The sequence below is a fragment of the Eschscholzia californica genome, unplaced genomic scaffold, assembly GCF_041429995.1.
Source record: "Eschscholzia californica isolate CP2 unplaced genomic scaffold, dmEscCali1.0.p SCAF_1, whole genome shotgun sequence".
Taxonomy (NCBI): domain Eukaryota; kingdom Viridiplantae; phylum Streptophyta; class Magnoliopsida; order Ranunculales; family Papaveraceae; genus Eschscholzia; species Eschscholzia californica.
Window position 1 is genome coordinate 65,531,009 of NW_028238198.1, and position 14,263 is coordinate 65,545,271.

At 37.8% G+C, this 14,263-nt stretch overlaps 3 protein-coding genes across 5 annotated transcripts; 1 reads left to right on the forward strand and 2 right to left on the reverse strand.

The window, feature by feature from the left end:
* Positions 1 to 3,439: 3,439 nt before the first annotated feature.
* Positions 3,440 to 6,172, reverse strand: LOC147568329 (Polynucleotidyl transferase, ribonuclease H-like superfamily protein). 3 transcript variants are annotated; one of them, XM_086654789.1, is made up of 8 exons: positions 5,811 to 6,172; positions 5,593 to 5,664; positions 4,847 to 4,970; positions 4,677 to 4,764; positions 4,388 to 4,525; positions 4,209 to 4,296; positions 3,996 to 4,116; positions 3,440 to 3,754 (listed from the first exon to the last, which is right to left on the reverse strand). In XM_086654789.1, exons 1-8 carry the CDS (start codon positions 5,899 to 5,901, stop codon positions 3,577 to 3,579), a joined length of 900 nt encoding a protein of 299 aa, XP_086510915.1. In that variant the 5' UTR covers positions 5,902 to 6,172; the 3' UTR covers positions 3,440 to 3,576. The 3 variants fall into 3 exon arrangements, with proteins under 3 accessions (XP_086510915.1, XP_086510916.1, XP_086510917.1); XM_086654790.1 differs by having other exon boundaries at positions 3,440 to 3,671; positions 5,811 to 6,067; XM_086654791.1 differs by having other exon boundaries at positions 3,440 to 3,738; positions 5,811 to 6,067.
* A 3,295-nt stretch (positions 6,173 to 9,467) lies between these two features.
* Positions 9,468 to 12,871, forward strand: LOC147568330 (rho GTPase-activating protein 5-like). Its single transcript, XM_086654788.1, has 5 exons — positions 9,468 to 10,028; positions 11,113 to 11,233; positions 11,380 to 11,499; positions 11,654 to 11,884; positions 12,048 to 12,871. Exons 1-5 carry the CDS (start codon positions 9,904 to 9,906, stop codon positions 12,639 to 12,641), a joined length of 1,191 nt encoding a protein of 396 aa, XP_086510914.1. The 5' UTR covers positions 9,468 to 9,903; the 3' UTR covers positions 12,642 to 12,871.
* Positions 12,872 to 13,002: 131 nt separating this feature from the next.
* LOC147568331 (N-carbamoylputrescine amidase-like) lies at positions 13,003 to 13,966 on the reverse strand. The gene is made up of 5 exons (XM_086654792.1): positions 13,807 to 13,966; positions 13,673 to 13,719; positions 13,542 to 13,566; positions 13,218 to 13,384; positions 13,003 to 13,088 (listed from the first exon to the last, which is right to left on the reverse strand). The coding sequence occupies exons 1-5, from the start codon at positions 13,964 to 13,966 to the stop codon at positions 13,041 to 13,043; spliced, it is 447 nt and encodes a 148-aa protein (XP_086510918.1). The 3' UTR covers positions 13,003 to 13,040.
* Between the last annotated feature and the right edge of the window lie 297 nt (positions 13,967 to 14,263).

Below are 14,263 nucleotides of genomic sequence, written 5' to 3' on the forward strand. Positions count from 1 at the left end.
CTTAGAAACTCGGAGTGCCACATAGGATTTTCTGAGTTTTTCTTAAAAAATCATCTCCAATGCAAAACTCAACTAAGATCTCAAAGATGATGTGTCGAGAGTGGAATAGAGATATCTCAAGAGGACACTCTATTTTCAGAGTGTCCTCTTGAGATATCTCTAATTGTTCAACTCATCAATATTTAAATTTCAACCAATAGAGATCAAGTATTCGTATATTTCCAAAATAACTAATTATTTTTGTACAAAAATAACCATGACACGTAAGTAAAATAAAAAAGTTAGAGTGTTGCATTGGAGACATATAAGAATGGAGGATCTCTGTTTTCGACACCTAGGAGTGAGAATCTCAATTGGAACTTGATAAATAGGACGAATAGAGATTTTTTTGAGTTTTGCATTGGAGATGCTCTTAGAAATTGGTATTTAGAGGGTGACATGTTTCCTCATTTGGAAACAAAAGTGGTCCCCACCGTAGTCAAACTTAAAAAAAAAAAACTTGTCTTTTCAGTGAATTCCACGTTCTAAATGCACTCAAGGGAGTTTAACACAAACATCAAACTTGGTTGGCCTCGATAATTGTCATTAATGCAACGTGGAAAATGAAACTTTCCATGCACTAAGAGCAAGTTTAATGGCAGTTTGTCTTACGCCGAAAACCCCAAAAATTTTGGCCTCATGATGAGTCATGAAAATGCCTCATTTCAATCTCTTAATTGGAGCTAGTTAGTCCATATCGAGCCGTTACTCTGATGAACTGCTTGATTTTCTTTCTCAGATGTCTTTTACGGAGTTTAGTGTGAAAAACAGGCGAAATCGAGAGCAATTGATGTTAGGGGCATTTTGGTCATTTGGTGACAAGGGTAGCATGGTAAGTTTGGATAATGTTGATGCTCGGATAAGAACAGGGGTCCATGACGAGTCCGTGGGCGAAAACGGGAGTCAAATCGGAGTCCGGACGAGCAAATTAGCCAAAGTCAAAGTTGGAGTCAAATTTGGTTGACCAAATCACTTAAATACACGTGGCGTGCAATCTGACGTAGGATGGAATTTTCGGTACACAGTTGGGCGTAAATGGGACAAATTTCGGGATTTCTCCAAGCGGCTGCTAACAAGCATCTCAGCGCAAGATAAGTTTGTGGCCTTGACAGATCTAACGGTCAGCTTCATATCAGGGACACGTGGGACCATTCGATGATCTGTTGTAACGTTTTCTACACGGCTGCGATGCACGGGATCACTCCTATAGCCAGCACTTAACCAACGGCCACTGTTTAGTTCCACATTAAGTGGAATCGTACTCTCTCTCTCTCTTATCTCTATTGATAAACCTTAGAGATTTGAGAGAGATTTCTCTCCTATAAAACCGAAACTAGATGTAGAGAGAGAGGGGGTGATTTAAACAGAAAGGAAAATCATAGAGAGGGAGATTGGTTTCTGTTATAAACCGAGAGAGTTGTTCGGATTTGGGAGAGAATTGAGGAAGAAATCAAACTTGTTTTGGCCGAGATTTGATGGGTTCAGTCTTATATAACAGAGGAGGACGATTTTGAAGGGGGATCACGTTTTGAAAAGGAGGTTTTTCAGAGAACAAAAAGAACAGGAGAGAGAGATATAACCGAGAGCTCATCATTTTTGAGTTTTTCTTAATTTCTGATTTTTGCTTCTCTTTTTGTAATCTTAGTTTCTTAGTGAGAGAGAGAGAGAGCGAGAGAGAGAGATTACAGAGGAAGAGAGAAAGTTAGAGAGAGAGACAGAGAGATATTGTAGAGAGAGAGAGAGACTCGGTTGTATTAATCGATTACTTTTATCTTGTTTTCGATTTTCCTTTTTATTCTGTTTTCTTGGTGAGAGAGAGATAGAATAGATAAAGATAAAGAGATTACAGAGAGTTATAAGTAGAGAGAAAGAAAGAAACAGGAGGTTAGAGAGAGAAAGAAAGTTGAAGAAGATGAGAAAATAAATTTCCCAGAGGGAATCCATTTCCGGGAAGACGAGAAAATCGTTTTCCCAGAGGGTGCGTTTAGCAGAATTCTTGGAAAAACAGACGGAAATCAATTCCTTAAGGTTTTGCTTGGCTGCAAAATCAGTAAGAAATCCGACTTGTTCTACTTTTCTCCCATATTTTATGTAGTTAAACTTCTATCTATCATCATGAGAAACTAATTTTTTTATCTAGGGTTTTAGATGAAGTCCATAATGAGAATGTTATCGTTTTGATTTATATGCAAGTCAATTTTTCGATTAAATCTTCATATCTTTTAAAGTTCTTATTGATTTTAATGACAACATCTTCCGGATTCTAGAACGTTCATGTAATAGAACCCGAGTAAAACAAAGAACTTAGTTGATTAAGGCAAATACATCGTCTTTAGGATTATCATGTGGACGGATTCGAAAACCCTAGGTTCCCCTTTTCTGAATATTAACTTATTTGTTTTCTATTGAGTTATATTTGCTATTTTTTTATTTGAATCGTATTACCAATCAAACCACTTTTGAAAATCACAATAGTTTTAAGATTAAATTGAGTTTGGCTTAGTCTCTGTGGAACGAACCGGTCTTACCAAGAAATTACAACTTGACACCCGTGCACTTGCGGGTGTAGACCTTTTAGGGTAACCTTTTAGGCCCATCACCTCAGCTCAGCCTCAAAAATTCAGCTCCAATCCCAACCTCTCTTGAGGCCGAAAATTTGTTTATGTGGGAAATGCGTGTGTGGCGTTTTTGTCTGTGTGCGAGAAACGTGTGTGGTTTTGTGTGTATACAAAACACGTGTTTGAACTATTTCGAAATAATATTTTTTTCCAAGGTTGAAAAATTATTTGGGGACCGACACTTTCATCCAATGTATTTTAATTTAATGTGGAAGTTTTTTTAGAGTTGAAAAAAAAAATTAAAACTAATTACATTAAAAAAACGAAAAAAGAAATAGGAGAAGATCTTGGCCGTAGGATTTTTTCCAACGGCCAAGATCATCCCCAGCATGACCGTTGGATCCCCAACGGTCATGTTGGGGACTGCTTCAGTCGCCCCTAACATTAGGGGCGACTGAAGCATCGGCTGGGGCCTCCGCCCCAGCCGACTGCTGTTGGAGGGCCTGGGTGAGGCTAAAAATTTGAATTTTTGGCCTCAGCCAGGCCCACGTTGGAGTTGCTCTAAAGGCATAGGTTACACCTACTTAATAAACAATGAGGGTACAATTTTACCAGAAGATACAAAAGAGATGCGAAATGCTTTGTATATAAGACGTGCAAGAAGATGAAGAAGGTACAATACTACTCATATCTTAACAATCCAATTTCTTGGATGATTTAGAACTCTATTAGTGAAATCAGATTTAGGTTTCAAATGCATCTTTATAGTGGGGTAAAGAAATGTTTCTTCGTGAAAAGCCGAAAAGAAGATCCTCAACTCTGCTACGACTGTGAGTACTATGTTCTATAACTATCCCGTGTTCCAAATTATAATATAAGATGTTGAAGTTTCAATCCATGTCTTAATCGTTGTCATTAAGAACAAAATTCTCCTTCATGTTTTAATTGATATTGCAATTGAATCAGTAGAAGTAGCCTGCTAGAAATGAGAAACTAGCTCAAGTTTGCGCGTCTGGAAAAACTTGCACCGACCTTTGCCACTTGACTCGATTTCTTCATTCTTCCTCTTGCATCCTGTGAAACCAACATTGCTTAATTTCAGTTGCCGCTTCCCACTCTGATCACTTAAGCTTTCGTCATCCTGTTTATCCGATTCCCTTCAAGGATAACAAATAAATAAATCAACCATAAAACTATATTTCAGAATAAAATCCATGTATATACTATGTTATACACTTCCTTTTAGTACTTTCCCCGTGTCTGGGTACTTCTACTCTGTTGTCACACACTCCTGGACACTTCAGTGGACAATTGCACCTAATAATATGAGGTTTCGTATGTGCACAACATATACAGAGAGAGAGAGAGAGAGACGGAACGGGGTAAGTGCAGACTCACCATGCTACTTCGACCATGTCCTTGAAGTAAGAAGTGCATGTTCCCCAACTGAAGCGGACTAACTTTGGGAACCCAAATACCGGGTGTTGATGATCTTTCAACCAAGCCTTTGTTTCAGGATCTGGAAACAATATAAAACAAAGAAAATGCTCAGACAAAAAACATTAGTCGAAGGATAAAGAATGAACAAACACTTAAGAGTACCCTAGCTACCTCCAGGATATCCAGATCCAAAGTTCCTATGCATGTTCTCTGCTGTCTCATCAAGCACCCAATTTCGTAAAGCTCGGTCTCTTGTGACCTATATATTAACATGATAACAGAAAATAATACATAATCAGGAGTTCCGGAAGAAAAACTAAAAAAAATGAAGTTAGAGTTGGGTCAGGAACCTTCGCCACTATGCTAGCACCACTAACAACAGGATAAAGACTATCAGCTTTCTTTGCAACAACAAACTTGATACCCGGAAATCTTTCTGATAACCTTACTCTGTATTTCTCTGGATCTCCAACTGTATCGACATAAACCTGAAGTACATGGAGGACTTTCAAACTATGGTTCACCGAATTATCATAAAAGTTCGATTTAATAAGCTTATAACAAATTAGAGAATCTTAGATCAAGTAAATGGATCAATATAGCACTACATTAATGGCTGTTGTCAGAAGAGTAATCTACCTCAGTTAGAAGAACACCCATGTCAAGAACCTCAGCGACAAGACCCATCGCTGAATTATGTGAAATCTCATTCAGATTTATTTTGGTTCTGTGCAAAAATGAAATGGAATCTCATCTATTTTTGTTCTGTGAACAAATACAAAAGAAAGGATAAGTGGGATTGTACTAACTTTCTTAGCATTTTAGCTGAGAGTTCCCGTGGATCTATAACATCGGCAAGCCATCCAATTGATTCATCTATCTTTAAACTTTCAAATAGTTCTTCTCTCTTTTCCTCTTTTAGAGTCTTGGAATCTGAATAAGATCAATATACCAAAAAAAAAAAATCACAAAGTCTAAAAATGTACAAAAACCGAAATAAAATGACAGAGGAGCAGAGATAAATAACAAGCACGGGAACAGAAATTGATAACCGAGTTTAAAAGTTAGTATGGAGCAACTTATCTCTTGAAATATGAAGTTACCCACTTTCTCCTAGATGAGATAACTTAATGGGATGTCAATTGGGTTGATCCAAAGTTAGGGCACGATTTAAGAATCTAGAGATCAGTAAGAGAGACGAGAATGGGAAACTATATCCAAGTTTAAAATGTAGTATGGAGTAATCTATCCCCTTGAAATTAAACCCCCTTTCTCCTGGATGATATAACATAATGGGATGTTATTTTGGTTGATTGGAAACTAGGGCAAAAATTCAAGAATCTAAAAATCAACTACAGGAAATCAATCAACCATGAGACAAATATGGAATATACTCACTAGTTAGACGCAACCCATACTCTTTCAAATCCATCATATTTTAACAACCAAATCAAGTACCCATTTTCCATAAAACATGAACCCAGATGATAAAATACCAAAAAATTAATGTTGTTCAAAGAAAATTAAGATAGAGAGAGAGAGAATATGATCTAACCAGCAAAGTTCAAGGAAGCAAGGGTTTCCTGGTAGGAAATAGCACAATATAAACACCCATACACCATAGGTCCTGAAACAAAATGAAAAATTAAGAACTAAAAAGAAAAACCCAAACTGGAAAAACCTTTATACGAATCATGTAAACAAATCAGAAACCAAATAACAAGAACACAAGCTGAAACAACTAGAGAGAGAGAGAGAGAGAGAGAGTAATACCTAGAACAGGACCCCTTCCGGCTTCATCGATGCCCATGAGACATGGCTCAGATGCCCATTTTGGAAGGGGACGAGGAAGATCTGAACCCATTTTCTTCACACCCAAAATTTCCCGCCAAAATCTCTGCGAACTAAAGAAGATGCTCGATGATTTTAAGTTCTTGAAGTTAAACGCGCGAAAAGAAGGGATACTTGCGCGCGAAATCCACCCTAATTGACATCGGGAGAATCTTAACCATCAGTTTTCGATCTTCTTTTTAGGGATCTTGAACTATTTAAACAAAGAAGCTGGGGCCGTCCATTTAAGAAAATCGTCATCCGATTGCCCATCTCTTCTTTAGAGCATCTCCATTGCAAAACTCAGGAAAATTTCTATCCACTATCATAGACTCATTGGATGGTGCGGACCAGCCTTCCCGACTGCTAGTGATGTTGTCCGCTTTGACACACCTGGGCCTCACGGTCGTAAAAGGCCTCAATAGGGAAGGGTGCTTAACCTCTTAAGATGAGCACCACACTCCGTCTCACCCCAATGTAGGATTGACTTACAACACACCCTCACAAGACTACATCATAATAGAACGAATCGTGCTGATAACGTGTTATAGGATGGTTCGGACCAGGCTTCTGGGCTGCTAGTGATATTGTCCGCTTTGACATACCTGGAGGACCACACTCCGTCTCACCACCAATGTGGGATTGTTGCCAGAACACACCCTCCTAAGACCACATCATAGTAGAGCAAATCGTGCTGATAACGTGTTATAAGATGGTGCAGACCAGCCTTCCAGGCTGCTAGTGATACAATCCACTTTGGGCCTCACGGTTTTAAAAGACCTCACTAGGGAAGGGTGCTTAACCTCTCAAGAGGAGCACCACACTCCGTCTCACCACCAATGTGGGATTGACTTACAACATACATCATATATATGTCAAGTTCCAATTGAGATTCTCACTCTTAGGTGACAAAAATAAAGATCGATCCTCAACTTTTTTGTGTTTCCAATGCAAAAGTCTAAACTTATCTTATTTACTTACGAGAGTATAACCCGTGCCTGTCGAGCACGGACAATTCTATAAAATGCGTCACATGACGTTGGCTTTAAGATAATTGTGACTTAACTCAAAATCTCTATAACTTAATAAAGACATACGAAAGATATAACATCGACTCAAAGATCAATGAAAACTCAAAGGTCAATTGAAACTAAATAAAGTAACAAAACCATAACACCTTGAAACTAAATCAAAACCCTAAATCACCACCAATCGCCATCAATCATCAACCTAAATGACATAAAATAACAAACAGATATCTCTCACGCACCGTCACTTGATATTTATGACTTAAAGAGTCATAGCTTTAACTTGTTTGATTTTTTTTGTCTAGAGTTTTGAATTGTTGGAACATTTTGGAAACCATCAAGCCCAAAGCGTGTTGTTTCTTACTTCAGTTCTCCTCTTTGAGTCTCCCTACAAATCTATGCCAATTTCCTATATGTTTGTAGATTAGAGACTATAATCCGTGAGTCTATCTATGAGTATTAGTAAGAACTTAGGATTTGTGATATACTTTTATGGACCTTGGTGTGCTTCTTGAACTAAATATCAATGAATTTCTTCAGTGTTACTTGCACAAACCCTAGAAGATTCAAATAAGAAATCACCATAATTTATTGATATGACTTCAAAATCACTAAAACCTATCTTTGAGAAATCAATGAGAGTTCAATACAACGTATCCTACGGTTTCCAAATGAAAATAGACACCAATATTGAAGATAGATTCTTCCCAAACTCAAGCTTCTAATACAATACATTATAGGATCAAGAAAATTGCAACTCAAATAATCTTCAATTTATCATCCAAAGTAATACTGCAAATACAAACAGTTTGAGACGACATTTTAGTTCGAACAAAAACCAAAATGAGAACTACAAAGTATTGACGATATCCATTGAAGGGGTAGCAACTACGATGATACATCAAAATGAGAACAGGTTCTGTGTGAGAGAGAGACAAACAGACAAGGAGAGGGTGTGATATGTCTGGGGAATGGGGGTGAGAAAAAAAGAGTTTGATCGATCTATACGCGCCCCAGATTGCAGCTATAGGCACCCCTCAAGGCTAAAGTTTTAAGGGATCCAAATGCAAATAGGGCGCCTACAACAATAATGTGGATACCTTTAAGTCTTTCCAAAGAAAAATGAGATCTTTGAAAAGATGATCTTTCTTATAATCTCAAGCACCTTGGATGAATTTTTATCAAATCTGAACCCTCAAACTTTGATAGAGTATATCTCCACCATTAGAGACAAACGTGGGAGAGCAAATCTTGGCCATTGGGAGAAGGGGGAAAGATACCCTCCTCCCTTATTATATAGATGTGACATAGTTATTTTTGTAAACAAATAATTAGTTATTTAGAAAATATAGAAGACTTGATTTCTATTGGTTGAAAATCAAATATTGATAAGTTGAACAATTAGAGATATCTCAAGAAGACACTCTAGAGTGACCTCTTGAGATATCTCTATTTCACCCTCGACACGTCATCTTAAAGATCTGAATAGTGTGTTCCATTGGGGAGAATTTTTAAGAATAACTCTAAAAATCATATGTGGCATTTAGAATTTCTAAGATTGAGTGTTGTTTAAGAGATGCTCTTCGTCCTTATGATGGTTATAGACCGTCGGATTTCATAGACTTATGATGCTCGTTTGATACAGAAGACACAGAATCCAAAGCTTAAATACCACCTAAGTAACCTTAATTCTCTTTTCCACTCTTTTCTTCCAAGGTCCAAGAAAGTAAGTAATCCTAAATTGCTAACCTAAACGGTTGTCGTGTACAAGTAGTCTTCAGACCCTTCATTCTCCATCTAAAACATAATCCTTGATCATTTTAGTTTTTCTTCTCTCTCCATTTATATCGTTCTCTTTCTAAATCCCTCAATCCATTCGAAGTTTTGCATCAGGCATTGTACTACAAAGGTGTGTATAACTTTGTGTTATGTTTTTTTTTCTCTGAATCTTTAGTCCTTAGTGATTCAATTCATACTTATTTACTTACTAGTTTCATTCTTACTTACTGGTTCGATTCATATTTGTTGTTTGAGGGTTGTTTCACGCGGATTTGTTGTTCTATTAGCACATGTCTTAACTATATCTTGCCAAATAATGATCAAATTTACTTTTTTTTTATGATTATTTGTATTTTTTTGTTATCTTTTCCATTTGTAACTTGTAAGTTGTAATATTGTTTATGTGGCACGAAACTGAAGCTATAAGTTTCTGTAAATTTTTATCAGAAGCCCGAATCGAGACCGTCCAGTGCCCGGCTGACCCGATAGAATAGACGATCTAGGACGGTCAATGGACAAATGATTCTTAAAAGTGACCGTCCAAGACCGCCCAAATAAATAGGCGGTCACTAACATTTTTTGTCTGAGTCGACCGATTCGATGAAGTTAGAGCAGAGTAGGGACCAGCCCCATTCCCACCACCAGCCCAGAGGAAACAATGGTTTCTCTGTCGTACTTGTTTAAATTATGTAAATGCTTTCTCTCTCTCTTCACTCGTTTAAATTATAAATGCTTTCTCCTCCTCCTAGTTGGTTTGCTTCTTTCAAATCCTCCAACAGACAAAATTAATGTTGAGAGAACAGAGAGAGAGAACAAAAAAGAAGGATAAAAAATCATTAATGATTCTCACGTCTCGCCATTACCCCTAAGTCGTTCCTTTAATCAAACTCTACTGAATTCTTAAAACCCAACCCTTCATTTCTCTTCCACTTCTCCCGGAAAAACAAAGAACCCTTCTTCTCTTTGATTGATTCTTCATCATTTTTTTTAATTGACAGCATTACAGAAAATTTCTCCATTACCCATTTCATTTTCCTGTCCTCCCCAAACAACAATTAATGTCGCTCTCCAACAGACCCAGTCTCAATCTCAAACCTAAATCTGTTTTCTTCACAACAACAACAATACCACCAAATTTCTCTTCTTCTTCACCAGTTTCTCATGTAACTGATCAACAAAACGAAATCAAAGTTAGAGAGAGAAAGAGAACCTACCCATAGTTACGTTTAATGGAGATTGGATGGCCGAATAGTGTACGCCATGTCGCCCATGTCATCTTCGATCGGTTCAGTGGGTTCCTGGGTTTGCCTGTTGAGTTTGAACCTCAAGTTCATAAGAAAGCTCCTAGTGCCAGGTCAGTTCATTTTGCTCATTTTTCATTAGGTGATTTTGGTTTTCTAATTTGGGTTTCTTCTTTTTCATTAATCAATCAAGGGTTTTTGTTCTTTAGGAATTTAGTTAATGATTTTCATAGTGGGTTTGTTCCTTACGAGTTTAAATCAAGAATTGAAGTCTTGAATTTTGGGAATCTAATTTTGTAGTAATGGTGAAGCTTACTAAGAGAGTAAGCTTGGATATATCTGGTTAAGATAGATACATTTTCTGCAACTGTGTTCAAGAACCTTCATCAATTTTGACAAATTGAGTTTGAGTAAAACACATCACCTCGTTTGGATGTTTTTTCATGACACTGCTTAAAAATCCTCGGAAAATGAAGTTCACTTCCCAATTCGAAGCTCGAAATGATACTTTCAGTTTCTTTAGACATCACATAAGCTCTTTTGTTCTAACCACCGTCCACACTTTAAGAGCTCTCTCTCGGACCTAAGCCTGTTCCAACTGCTAACATGAATCGGGTTTCGGATGGTCGATGGATGGGTAACTCCGTCAGTCCAACACCCACAAGCCGACTGGTTCTCTGTGAATGCGTTCTATTATACCGCTAAATGCATACATTATGGTCCAAATCATTCGGTATTTACTGATCATGCACGGGTTTGGAATATAATATCAGGGCAGTTCCAATATAAGTCACTGACTTCCGTCCATTCTTTCGAGTATAATATGAAACAAATACATTACGATGCAAATCTTTGCCCCTGCTCCCTCTGCTGACTCTGCTGTGAGCGTCCTCTGAGAGTCCGTTTGCTACTTAGTCAACAGGCTGAGGCTCTGGTCTGGGATCAGCAAGATCATCTACTTGAACTGCTGACAGTGGAAAGGAATTGGAGTCCATTCTACTTGGGATAATTGGCTATAAGGGAAAGATACTGGATGAAGTTTTGCTCTTAGGCCTACACTATAGCTGTATAGCATGTCATTGTGTCTGATTCGCCTTCTCTTCCTAAACCTGATAATTTTGTTCAACTTAAAGCTGGAATTTTACCTTTACTACTTCTGGATTTTAATCCTTGGACATGGATATCCTTCTTTTGCAGTATAAATGTTTTTGGAGTTTCCGCCGAATCAATGCAGTGCTCTTATGATTCTAGAGGAAATAGTGTCCCAACAATTCTCCTACTTCTGCAGAGGCGCTTGTATGATCAAGGAGGCTTGCAGGTACTTCTATATGTTTCCTTTCGTTTTCACAGAGTATAACAGCAAAATTCACCATTGGTACCCAGGCCATTTCGTTAAGACTCAACCTCATCCATATATATCTTTAGCGAAAATAGTATTGAACCATTACATCTAAATATTTGCAGATAGAAGGGATTTTCAGAATTAGTACAGACAACAGCCAAGAGGAGTATGTTAGAAACCAACTAAACAAGGGAGTTGTGCCGGATAATGTTGATGTACATTGTTTGGCGGGACTTATAAAGGTAATTTTTCGAAATCATTCCACACAAACATTACTTGTTCTGAAATCAGGAAGTTGACAAGTTCTCACTATCTTTCATCTTTTTCTGACTTCCGTTTTGTACCCAATTTTTCGACCTGAAATTCGTATCAATGATCATGTAATGATGATTCTAGGCTTGGTTGAGAGAACTCCCAAGTGGTGTGTTAGATTCCATCGATCCTGAGCAGATAATGCAGTGCCAGTCAGAAGAAGACTACACTCATCTTGTGAAGCTCCTTCCCCCTACTGAAGCTGCTTTGCTTGATTGGGCCATCAATCTGATGGCTGATATTGTCCAAGAAGAAGTTCGGAACAAGATGACTTCTCGGAATGTTGCCATGGTGTTTGCTCCAAACATGACTCAGGTGCATATTTTGATCAACTATCTTAGCAAGTTCAAACTCTTTCATGCACCTACAAGTATTTCACTGATAACAGTTGTAGTTCGTGATCAAGATATGGTTTTTACTTATCCCGAGCTCCATCATTTGTCTCTCGTCTGAGTCAGTAACTTTTCTGCACATGCAGATGAGCGATCCATTAACAGCACTGAAGTATGTCGTTCAAGTGATGAAATTCCTCAAGACAATGATCGAAAAGACGCTCAATGAAAGAGATGATTTCACAACGAACCCGTTTGCTTTCTACCCAGAAACTATAGGCGATAATGGACGCCAAAGCCTTCAACAACCCCGCAGCCTTCAACAACCCCGCCTGGACGAAGCATCCCAAGACAAGTACGACAGAGGGCAGATTTTTTTTCTCGGTGCGCCTATTTTCCGTTCCCCCTCATACCCTGATGAAGAGAGTAGTTTCATGGATAAAGCTGATGCTCAAGATATCCCATTGCTAAAATCTAACAACGATCCTTCTAGTTCTGAAACTGGATGTCAAACAAACAAGTCATCAAACTTTCCGATGCCAGGAACTCAGAAAGGTAATTTTAATGCTCCAAAGCCTGTGATTCTAGCAAATTTCCTCTACGACAAGTCTGTCAAGTCTAGTAATTCGAAGTTTAGTCGAGAACTCAAAAAGGTTATTCAGCAACCTATTGTTAAAGTTGCAGAACCTGCTGAGTTGACTTTAGATTCAAGGACGGATAAGCTTGAAGCTTGGAGGTAAATGAACCACAACTTCCCCTACTGACTTGACTTCGACAGGAGTTTCCTATAATAGTTTGTTTGATTCTTACAATTTGAAAGAGTTGTTATGCTTTGTGTTTAACTGATTCCGACTAAAGTTTTTCAACCTGATCTTTTGTACTCTTCTTATGTGACATTTTACTACTTGTTCTGATGCCTCACTAACATTTCTGATTTCCAACAAAGTGCTTGCTTGTTGCAGACGAAAAATTTCAGCTGATCTTCAAATTTTATTTTGCAAATAGACTATCGACGTCGTTTATTATGACATTTTACTACTTGTTATGAATTGGTCAAAGAACCCAATTTTTGTTACTTCTGTACTAGATCAGTGACTTCTGTTGTTGTACAAGTTTCTTAGACAAACTCTGCTTCAACGCTATTTCAACACCAAGTGATAAATAGGGTTTGACGCTACTAAGGGTACCTATATTATCGTAAATGGGTCAGCAATCTTAGTACCAGTATCTAAGAATCAAGGTTCCAGAACAACCCAAGAATCGTTGTCTTTAATCTCAGAGGAAATCGGGGATAAGGATAATCGAATAACATTTACCAAATTAGCCCCAGCATGGCCTTGCATTACTCGTCTCAAATGATAACGGGAATCAAGCCCGTCATCTTGTGGTTCAGAACCAATAGCAGTAGGATAAAACAATATCTCTGCACCCTGAAGAACCATAGATCGCGCAGCCTCTGGGAACCACTGATCCCAGCAAATAGCTAACAGCGTAAGATGAAACCACCTTTAGGTGTCTCAATTACTTCTTTTCAGGAAACGAAAATAGTATAACAATAAGAAAAAGAACATTTTGCAGCAGAACTCACAAGTATGAGTCTAGTAAATTGCAAGAATTCCTTCAAGAAATATGCAACTTACCAACTCCAAATTTTGTCTCGAATACCTGTTGTTGCCACGATATCCAGATCGGTATGAGTTTTATCACTTAATAAAATTCACGAAAACTAAAACTAGATAGACTGTATCCAAATGAAACAACGAAAAATCACCTTGAAGCCAGTATCACCGGGATTGAAATAGAACTTTACTTGGTAGCCTAAAAAACATCACAAACAAATCAAACACAAATATAATAACCAGAACTGCAGAAATATTATTATCCTCTCTGAATTCATACACTTACCTGGTCCATCGGGGATATGAGATTTTCTATACAAACCAAGATCTGTGCCAGCAGCATCAATAATGGCTATCGAATTGTAATGGGCATTGTTTGCCTCTTCAAAGAAGCTTACTGGGATTACCACTCCCAGCTCCTTCACCAATTCTTGTATTCTGCACATTGTGCAGATTTACTTGTTGGAAGAAAGAAGCTCGACTTGTTTGAAATTTATAGGGTTTAAGTATAGATAATAATTCTCCATTTTGTTCTAAGAGGGGTTTAACAATTCTTTTTGTTCCTACCAAACCAAATGATGCTTACCATTTTTAAAGCAATTTTCAGAGTATTAAGAGGTTTAGACTCAGTTCAATTCTAACCACCAAAAGATGTACCAAGTAAGCATTTCGAAAACAATAAGAATGAAGAGCCAAACAGCCAGGAATTGCAAGGCTGAGACAACTAGTCTTCTTCCTGCTTC

Coding starts and splice junctions, on each gene's coding strand:
- LOC147568329 (XM_086654789.1), bottom strand. CDS start 5,901: ATGGGTTCAGATCTTCCTCGTCCCCTTCCAAAATGGGCATCTGAGCCA. Junction 4,297..4,387: donor GTGCTAGCATAGTGGCGAAG/GTTCCTGACCCA, acceptor GTTAATATATAG/GTCACAAGAGACCGAGCTTT. Junction 3,755..3,995: donor GACATGGTCGAAGTAGCATG/GTGAGTCTGCAC, acceptor TTATCCTTGAAG/GGAATCGGATAAACAGGATG.
- LOC147568330 (XM_086654788.1), top strand. CDS start 9,904: ATGGAGATTGGATGGCCGAATAGTGTACGCCATGTCGCCCATGTCATC. Junction 10,029..11,112: donor AAGAAAGCTCCTAGTGCCAG/GTCAGTTCATTT, acceptor CTTCTTTTGCAG/TATAAATGTTTTTGGAGTTT. Junction 11,234..11,379: donor ATGATCAAGGAGGCTTGCAG/GTACTTCTATAT, acceptor AAATATTTGCAG/ATAGAAGGGATTTTCAGAAT.
- LOC147568331 (XM_086654792.1), bottom strand. CDS start 13,966: ATGTGCAGAATACAAGAATTGGTGAAGGAGCTGGGAGTGGTAATCCCA. Junction 13,567..13,672: donor CCGGTGATACTGGCTTCAAG/GTGATTTTTCGT, acceptor TGGCAACAACAG/GTATTCGAGACAAAATTTGG. Junction 13,089..13,217: donor GCCATGCTGGGGCTAATTTG/GTAAATGTTATT, acceptor ACGATAATATAG/GTACCCTTAGTAGCGTCAAA.